At 30.5% G+C, this 10,642-nt stretch overlaps 1 protein-coding gene across 1 annotated transcript; it reads right to left on the bottom strand.

Annotated features, from left to right (window-relative positions):
• Positions 1-648: 648 nt before the first annotated feature.
• On the bottom strand, positions 649-9,199 carry LOC124360012 (facilitated trehalose transporter Tret1-like). Its single transcript, XM_046813239.1, has 3 exons — positions 8,850-9,199; positions 6,744-6,806; positions 649-2,844 (listed from the first exon to the last, which is right to left on the bottom strand). The coding sequence occupies exons 1-3, from the start codon at positions 8,896-8,898 to the stop codon at positions 1,514-1,516; spliced, it is 1,443 nt and encodes a 480-aa protein (XP_046669195.1). The 5' UTR covers positions 8,899-9,199; the 3' UTR covers positions 649-1,513.
• Positions 9,200-10,642: the final 1,443 nt, after the last annotated feature.

Below are 10,642 nucleotides of genomic sequence, written 5' to 3'. Positions count from 1 at the left end.
TTACTTTAATTTGTATTTAAAAGTTAAGAAGTACAAAGGGATTCTCTAACTACTTTTACATACCAAATCTGGTTTTTTAACCATTCTATTCATTGTTAATATGAATGAATCAATGTTAATATATTCACACACACACACACATGCACACACACACACACACACACACACACACACACACACACACACACATATGAATATCTGTATTTATGCAAATATTTTCCACAACTATTTTTAACTTGTTGGATCCCAGATATTTCACTGAACACCACAATTATTTTCCTTATTATCATTATTAGATCTCACCTATACTAGGTTGAGAGAAAAAGTAAAAATGGATACACAATGGCCAGTTGCATATACCATTCAATGAAATAGTTTATCAGCAGAAATCTCAAATCCTAGTTTACTGCATTACAAATTACACAAAGGAAATTGGAATAGAAGTTTATTTCTAAACAGTGTTGTTGATTGTGTGTTTCATACAATTATTTTGTTGGCAGGTTGTTAAAATATACCTATTATATTTTTCACCAGTGCAACTTTTTTTTTAGTGTTTGTAAAATTTTTAAAAACTTATATTTCAAAATCCAGCAATACATGAGTGAAAGAAACAGATGACGGATATCATTGGATAATAATGAAACAACATTAAAAACTAATGGTTTTTATTACATACATTTTAAGGCTGTTCTTAATCTAGTTTTCAATATAATCTACATTAACATTGAGGAACTTATCATACCGTAGCACAAGTAATTCAATAAATCTCTTTAGAAATTTGCCTCCTGTGATTTCAATCAATAGTAAAGTTTACATTGGCATGTAGTTTAAGATACAAAATCAAAGCTTTTCCACCACAATTCATGTACCAAACACCAAGAAACTTGGTACAAATAGTCAGAAAGTTCTGTAATAATAAAATAACTACCATGACTTTTACCATTGATTTTCATCATCCATTCATGAGTCACAAGGGTTAGGCTACCATTGGAATATAGCTATTTTTTAAATCAAGGCACCACTGTCTAACTCAATTTCACTCATTTTTACTTTTAAATCCACATAAAAATGAAAATAAATTTTAATTTATCCTACTGAGAGTAGGAATAGTTTTACACCAAGATAGCAGCTTAAGCCTTGCACATCAATTGATTGAAAGACGGTATCTGTTTATTTTTCTTTACAACTCTTACTACTCGTATCATTTTTGCTAATTATGATCTCATTGTTCACTGAGCTGCATTTATTCCTTAAATTGTCATGTACACATTTCACGGCACAAAAGGTAGGACAAGACTAAATTGAGTGTTTGGGTAACTCATCTTCAATTCCTTTAAGAAAAATTAACCCTGAAAACTCAACACCTCCATATTGACCTTCCACCGCCAGAATGTGACAATATTTATTGCTTCCTTCTCAGTGAATGTTATCACTGTCTGTAAAATTTTTTCACCTGTTGGCCATCTTCTAAACAGTGAAAGAAGGTGAGAAAAGTAATCATTGAATATACATCTCACTTAAGCTGGCCCTTCTCTAAGGCCTCTCTGATTTCTAGAAATGTTTTTCCTTTTGTTTCAGGCATCAGAAAATAAAAAAGGAACACACCGATAAAGCAAACTAAAGCATAACACAAATAAGTAAAGTAAATGCCCATTGCTATTGAAATTGATTCGTAAAATTTCAAAACAAGAAGGGAGGAAAATGTCAAACTCATGGAAGAAATACATGAAGCTATACCACGTGTTTTTGTGGGGAACAGCTCAGAGGTGTACACAACACAGACAGGATGCATTCCTGCATTGAGAAAAAAGTTGAAAGCCATGATTGCCACTGGAGCAACCCAAGAGTACGAGGATACATCAACACTTGTGTTGGAGTCGAGGTAGAAATAACCAGAAGCAATAAATAAGCTAATAGCACAAGCCACAGAGGACATCAGTAGGAGAAAACGCCTCCCTAATGTATCAGAAGTTGGTATGCTAATACAACCCCCAATAAGAGTAACTATACCAATCGCTATAGTTATAAAGTCCGGAGGGATAAAGTTATTTGAGAACTTGGAAAATGTATCTGTTGAATAAGTCAGCATAGCATTCTGTCCACTCAGACATGATACCACTGCAACAACTAAGAGTAAAAAAAGAGCTTTTCTATCGGTAGGAGTAGCTATAACATCTTTCCAAGAAGCTTTTTCGTCTGAACTTTTCCTTACTTCCAGCTGAATTTCTTCCACTTCTTTTTTTATTAAATCTTCTGGTGTTGAATCTCTCAGACGTACTAACATGTCAGTGACTTTGTTGGGTTTATTTTTCAAAGCATAATAATATGGACTCTCTGGCTGCCAAATAAAGGAAACTACAAATACAATATTCAACAGAAATGTAGCATAAGTTAAATAGTTGTACGATAAGTAGGGTCCAACGCAGTAAGGATACAAACAGCCAAGACTCCATGCGATCATGAAGAAGCTAGATACAATCCCTCTGGCTTCAGAGCTGGCGATCTCACCAAGGTACAGAGGAAGTACGGTATAGGGAATCCCCATTGCTAAACCTTGGATGAAGCGAGCGAGACAAAGTGACCATAATGTCCTGATGTAAATGATGAGGGCAACACTGACAACGAAGAGAGGAGTGGAGAGCAGCATGGAGTTTTTCCTGCCCAGATGATCAGCCATTAGTGTGCCTAAAAATGGGCTGATACAAGTCCCCACTTCAATGAAAGAGACCATCCAGGAGGCCTCCTCCGGTGTCATGGGCACAGGACTATCCTGATCCAAGAGTCGAGGGAGAAGAGGTGCTGGCCAGCAGAACCAAGCTCCAGAAGCAACGATACTAGTGCTTGCTGGAACATTAATAGTTTAGATCAGAATTCCAGAAACTGAAAGATCGTAACACAATTTATTGCTAAAGTATACTTGATACTCTCGAACTTGAAGTTACATCAAGAAAATGCTCATGATTAATATATGTAGTTTATGAACTCTATCTACAATACTCTAATATTGCCAACTCTACTATAGTATAAATAAGTATGTTAGTCCATAGATAAAGGATTTTTATTACATGTTTTGATACACAGTTTTCATCTGAATGAACAGAGATTAAAATCATAATACACTTTTAATATGATGTTTTAGACTCTCTTTCAGAAGTAAAGATCTGATTGATATATCATGTTTGTTACAAACAAAATCTGTGTTGTCATGTATACAGTCATCTATATAATTATAAGTGACACATTTTAAACACTTCATTTATCATAGTATTTTTTTTAAATCCAGTTTGGAAATGATTTTTAAATGCTGAAAAGTGTACACTTCAAATGATAATTCCGGTAACTTTAAAATTTGATGTTTTTCACACAAAAATTCTTATAACTTTCTAACTATCATGGAAACAGCAATGAAATCTTTACCACACACTATTTATAATATAATGCTATGTTTTTTTACATGGAAGTGTATGTAAATTAAACACAAGTATATTTTTTTAAATTAAAAAATTTGGACAAAAACATAATGCTTTTTTATGCACTTCAAAATGAGTTATCAAGTACTAAAATTGGTTTAGTAGTTAAAAAGTTATACAAAACTCAAAATCCCATGTTTTCTCCAAAAAAAGAACTTCAAAAAGTAGGTAAATATTTTTTTTTATTTGAACAATGGTAAACATTATTCTTGGACCAAATAAATCCCAAAGAATATATATCATAATTATTATATCTAATAATATAATAATATAAATAAGGCTATTGCCATTTATACAATTTAATGTAAATAAAAAGTCGTTTGACAGGTATTTGGTCTTCCGATCATATGTTAGTTTGCTTATTTAAACTCATATGTGACAGATACGGCCAAATACAAAATAATTGAATCGGAAAAAGTAAGCGCTCTGTGGTGTAATGGTAGCACATTCACCCGGCAAGTGAGAGATCCGGGTTCGACTCCCGGCGGAGCAAGTACTTTTTGCGATTCAGTGTTTATTAAAATTATCATAATTATTAATAATGTTTCTAAGAAAATCACTAGTTTCAGTAGGGAATCCCCTTAATTTATTTATGGTCATAGAATTATTGGAGATGTCTCATTTTTAAACGCTTCTTGGGTTTTAACATTAGTGTAGATTTCTCAGATATTGAAATTGGTTACTCCAAAAAAATATCTTAGAACTAATTTCAACTTTGTCATCTACATATCTAAAAATTAATACACTTTACAAGAAAACTCAAAAATGTTTGGATGTGCATTACTACTTGTAAGATCTTTAAAATAAAACATCTCCCATAGTTCTACAACTGAAACTAAAGGTGTACCTTACAATAATTGAGTGTTTCAGGAAGTACAATAGATAAAAATGTCTGATACATGATTCTTTCCCTACCAATCAGACACTAGTATACTGTGCGTGGTGGTGCATCTGTTCGATGCCAGCTTATTTTTACCTTTACTAGTAGTTTATTCTACTTTTAGATGCCTTTTGTAGATATGTTTACATATTTAGAAATATCAGTTTAGTTAACGTACTCTGTTTATACTATTGATTATTTTTTTAATTCTCTATAACAACGAATATTGACATATTTATTAATTTACTACATGTTACAAGGTATAGTCCATTGACCAATTTTATCAAATTTTGGATATGTTATTCAACAATGGTTTCTAATATAAAAACACTTTAAAACGCTCATATTTTAAATTTTTCCTATGAGTAACCACAACTTGCCTGGACTAATAGTATTACAACTAAAAATATGGAGCTAGCTTGAAATTCAATTAAAAATATGGGTTTACAAAAACAGAGTATTTTCCGGAAATAAATAAAAAACACATGAACATGCGCATTACAAATGATAGTCTTTTATTACTGATAACAATTACACAGCAATTTGTCATACTTTGTCACATTGAAAACACATTATTGCACAATTAATCGTTACGAACAATGCAACCCTCCAGTTCATCCAAACTTCTAAAGGAAGTAATACATTAAATAAATGAAAAATTAATTAAAACTAATTAATTCAAACAACAACCCTTTGTAACACATAGAAGAATTTCCTAAGATTAACAATAATGTGTTTAAATTCAACAGTAATCCCAAAAAATTCATCCACTTAATGAAATGGGTGTTCTAAAAGGAAGAATTTTTTTGGGTACAATATTGTTTGCACCCCTTGGGTTATATTGGTTGATGTTTTGATATGTTAAGTTGTTTGACATAGCTATATAAAGCAATAGTTTATACACTAACAAACAAACAAGGAACTGTTGCATATGAAGTTCTTGAAATTTTTGTTTACATGAATCATAACCAATACAAGAGATATATACTGCTTTGTATTAATTAATTTTTTTATAATTGTTCTTTTTAAATGTAATTTTCCCATATTTCAATACCATAAATCAATTGAGATTTAAAAAATGCATTATATACCATTTTAAGAGCTTATTCATTGCAGAATTCAGATTGTTTTGTAATGGTAAATGTTGCTTTAAATAACTTATAAAAAGCGTAGTTATATAGTCATTCTAATTTAAATTTTTGTCGATAATCAATACGAGAAATTTTGTAGAATCATTTGTTGTTATCACTAAATTGTCAACTGCAATTTGAATTTCAAAGGAAGATTTTTTTATTCCATGTAAAATTTACAGCTGTTTTTTATATACTGTTAAAAAGTTTTCATTAAAGTATAATTTGCACTATATTACTAATTTGTATATTTCCTATGGTTTCTAAATCCTCCAGTTTTGTGTTTATATAATACAGATGTATTATTTGCATATAAAATTGTCTGTTTAGGATTACTTATATTTCCCACGCCATTAATATAGGTATTAAAAATAGCAATGGACCAAGAACCGAACTCTGGGGCATACCTCACTTAGTGTCTGCTCTTTTAGATGTGACTTCAGCATGATCATTTTTTATACTAACAAACTGTTTCCGACAGGCTAAGTAAGGTTTCGTTAGGAAACTTTCATATTTTTGCTTTTGTATTTTCCAAATAATTGTAATTGCAAAATTATTACAAAATTAAAATAATTTTTGTATCAGTAATTTCTTTGGTTATCCAAGGGGTTTTATCTATAATCTGTTCCTTAATATTTTTATTTTTTATTGGGCAACAAATATCAAGATTATAATTTAATATTTCAACAAAAATAGAATATTGCATGTTGACATCACAACTTGATGTCACTACATCCCAGTTTTCTTTTTGAAGAAAATAATTTAGTATGTGTAAATTGTCTGCATTGACAGACCTTGCTTTTGTTGGTATTCACCTTTAAGGAATATTCTTTTGCGTTATTAGTAGGAATATTGAGTATGATACCAAAGTGATCTGATAATCCTGTAATTATGAATTTTTTAAGTTACTTTTTTAAGTCCACCTTTTTATTGATTAATGTGTTATCCAAAGCTGACTGTATTCTGAATTACTCAGTTGATTAGTTTATCAGATAACTAAAATTGAATTAATTAAGAAAAGTCATTAGTTTAAATGCATTATTAGAGATTCATTATTACAATCACACTTTGTCTATTCAAAAGAGTTTGAAAACTACTTTAGAAAATATCCAATCCTTTATTTCAAAATTAAATTTTAATGGAACTACACTTGTTGTTCCATTTATATTTTAAACTATAATAACGATAATTTCTTATAATTATGTCGGTTATACATGTGTTAATATTTTAAGCTTTGTTATAAAAGCAATTATAATACCTCACCTGCAATTCCTGCTATGTACTGTTTCCATCTTGAGTGATCAGCTTCTCCATGGTGAAGATTAACTGAAATGATTTTAAAACTATCAAATTAAGAAATATTAAACAACTAAAAGGAAGCTATTGGTATCTTTTCAAGACAAGGTTTTATTTATAAAGAAACTATTAAATTCCGTAATGAGGTACAAAACATCAGAATAGAAGAAATTATTGTTTTTTATGTTTGTATAAGCAAATCTAATCTTGGTTTTGAAAGCATATGATAAATAAATGTACATTGCATTACAACAAGCACCATAAATCATGGAAATAGATTTACTATAAATTAAAATTCATCATTCACATAATGAGTGTAACGTTTTCTTTTGTTGGCACTATGCTTGCTCAATGTAACTCCCTGTTCACAGTTTGACTCTCACTAACTTTCAATGTTTAGTTATTGAGTAGTTTTACTGACTAGATAATTATTTAGGTAGAACCATAGGTGGCAGGGACCTGAATGAAATTGCTCAAGGTCAAATCCTGTCCAGATTGTACTGTTGGTGTTCCTAGACTTCCATCCTTACTTTGATTAATAATAGCTTACACAGGCCTCATGCCAATGGGGTATTCTATTTTTGTGTCTTATACAAATTTTCTTTAATTATCTATTGTAGCTATGTTAATACTAAATTTTGAATACTGATAATATAAATTCTCAACATCCTGAAATACTTGAATGCTAATAAAAAATTAGAGATATGTTTGTTTAACTTTTTTACCACACCATAGAACATTTCTTACTTTTTCTCTATTGGTACTACAAAATATAGAAGGAAAAAGTTAATTTTAGTTTATATTAGAAATGTAATATTTTTATCGCAGTGGTCATAGTGTTTCTTTCAATGACCGCCCATATAAATGTTTAAAAAGAATTACATTTATTCTCATCAATTTCAACATGGATGATGGATTTTAGAATAGTTTACAACCCTTTCACCATATAATAATAATGTAACATATTGAAATTTGCAATTTAAATACTCTGAAAGTAGATTGCAAGCATTTTGAAAGATATTATCCAATAAAAATATAAAATTTCCACAAACATTAAAGAAAAGATTATTTAATTAGTTACAACGTCATGTCTAAAGGCATTTCAAATATTTTACCATCACAGTACAACATCACAAACAGTTAGTTGTTTATTTCTTCTATTGATATGCGTTTGAGACTATAAAAATGGCTTAAAAGGACAAAATGAATTATTTACCTTATTAAATACAGAATATAAATAAAAGTTATTTTACTTTTATAAGAGGACAACAAGAAGTTCTGTAGTTACTGCGAATTATTTTTATTTGTAGTACCTACTCAAATTACACTTAATTTTCTAGAAATACCAAAAATTGGATATGATTAAGCAATATTAACATGAATTGTCTTTACAAGGTAAATTTATTACTAATAAGTCGTCTCTGCTACTTAAACAATTATACTTGAATTAAAAATACATAACAGATATAATGAAATCATAGAATGCTATCTATGCTGGCACACAATTCCAATAAAATAAATAAAGTTCTTAAAGTTAACCGTGAGCAAATTTATGAAATGTTTTATAGGTAAATATATAAAATATAGTCAACATAGTTCTCCATCCAATTAAAAATGTAAAAATAATTTCTCCTTAACGTGTTCTCTTGGTTAGTTCAAATCTAAACTTTTTCTAAGTTTTAAATTTTAAATACTTAAAATTAATGCATTTTTACAAAAGTGAATTTTTGTATTTTAAGTGTATTTTGAAAGAAGTGTATTTTAAACAAAACTTTCCTGTAGCATGAACAAGTCTACTGAGTGTCACGAGAGAGAAAGAAAATAAGTTATGTTTGTAACAAACATTGTAAAATATAAAAGTATAATTACTTTCAGTTTTGTTTTCAGAAGTTTTAAAACACTCAGTAGTGTGTACAATATTATCGAATTAATTTGGATACTATTATTTACAAGCTGACGATGTGTATGTTTTATTCAATACTTGTAAATTAAGAATGAACAACACAAGTAAATTTGTTTTAAGATTTTACTCAAAATTACAATTTCCAAAATTTAGAATATGTCGGTACTCACGCTGTGTGTACTCAATGTGCTGGAAGCCTGTTGCCGGTTGTTCACCCATTCTCGTAGTCAGTCACACTCACTACGTGCTTCGTGCTTGCCGAATGCCGGGTGCCAAGGCCAGTCAGCCTTGACAATTATCTGCCAGCTGGATACTGTAGTAGTTTCCTTAACCAGCCTAATCATGATGAAGTCACATTTCCATTCTATGAATATGTTATCTTTATTCAATCGTGTCGCCAACCAACTAATGTGTTGACTACTATAATTATGTGTCACATAAAAATATACATAATTTAGAATTTAACTTAGCACCAATTTTAATTGTTACTTAGATGTACGTAATGTGGAGGGATCTCCAACCAAGTGAGTCAGCCAATGTATTGGTCTGGGAAACGATGGTTATCTTTATGACTGGATCCTATGTAGTTGTACACATATTGTGCAACGATAAGAATCCATACATATCGTGACAATGTTTGGTTCTCTGACTTCTTACTGCAGTTTTCTATGATTGGTAGATTTTCTACAATACAAATTGTTTTTTCTCTGTTGAATTAGTGTTCATTCTATACCGGCAATTCTAGTCGTCCACATATCAAGGGCTCATAAAGGAGGCGAGTTTCAAAAAGACATGATTTATCGGTATTTGCAATTATTTTGACACTTCCAATAAATAACTTTATAGCTTGAAGTATTATTTTAAATATCAATCAATAATATTGGGAATGTTATCAGATTTTAATCAACAATGATGCCACATTTAGTTTCGTTCGGTGCTTTAATACCAGGGTTTCTTTCAACCACATTTATTTTTTCCTACCACTAGGTTATTTCTATGACAGTACCGTAATGCCATATTCTGAACTGGGTTAGATAATATTTCGGGTACAGACTGGGGCAGCCAACGTGAAGTTTTCACTCCCGTCTCTGGGTAATAAGATGGCAACGATAAAGTAACAGAATAAATAAATTTGTAAACAAGCTAATAATGTGAGATTTTAAGTCAATGTTAAAATTTGGTGACAAGATTTGATTTCAACGCACTTTTGTGTTATACCTCCCTGCCTCACTGGAACTTGTACTTTTTAAACACGGCTATGAAACCTAAATCAATGTACAAAAATGTGAATGTTTCATTTGGCAAGATATTTTGAGAACTTTCGCATGAACTTCTCAAAATATTGGGATATAATAATAATATAATAAAATATAATATAATAATAACTTCAATTCTACATAGACAAGATTGAGTTCTACGATGGTACATATTCAATCATCGAATTTGACTGAGCATCATTGAAGCCAGCCAGCCATTTGGTATTCAGTAGGTTGACACAATTTCTATTTTGTCTGCAGGGGAGATGTAACAATTTTATAACATTTATTTTTGATTTGCCAGTTACAAACTGCATGGAATGCAAGACGACACGACAAGACATTTTGACAGAAGACTATCGGACATAAATGTTTTATGGCTTTAAACTGAGTTGTTGCATAATGCACCGAAGAGAACATGACAAAATAATGAGCCTTATTCCATTGGTTTTTCTTTTTATGACGATGGTACTGAAAATGTCGTCTTCCACTAAACAACTTGTTCTGTACTTGTGTTTTGAGTCACGTGATCGTAGTTAGTTACATAATTTATCAATGCACATTGTTGTACAAGGAAAGAATCGCCGTAACTGATCATACATAATGAATCAGGACGATAGTGGTTTTCCCGTGCTAATATTATGGACGACTGTTCTCTAGTTTTATTTAAAACAATTCTTCCAGTTTGCAATACATCTCTAAAAGGA

This window comes from Homalodisca vitripennis, chromosome 4 (genome assembly GCF_021130785.1).
Source record: "Homalodisca vitripennis isolate AUS2020 chromosome 4, UT_GWSS_2.1, whole genome shotgun sequence".
Classification (NCBI taxonomy): domain Eukaryota; kingdom Metazoa; phylum Arthropoda; class Insecta; order Hemiptera; family Cicadellidae; genus Homalodisca; species Homalodisca vitripennis.
This window is presented reverse-complemented; position numbering and strand designations above follow the sequence as displayed.

Bases quoted from the DNA above. Each gene is read 5' to 3' on its own strand.
- LOC124360012 (XM_046813239.1), bottom strand. From the start codon at position 8,898: ATGGGTGAACAACCGGCAACAGGCTTCCAGCACATTGAGTACACACAG. The intron at 6,807-8,849 runs GTGAGTACCGAC...AAATCATTTCAG, and splicing joins GCACATTGAGTACACACAGC to TTAATCTTCACCATGGAGAA. The intron at 2,845-6,743 runs GTGAGGTATTAT...TTAATGTTCCAG, and splicing joins GTACATAGCAGGAATTGCAG to CAAGCACTAGTATCGTTGCT.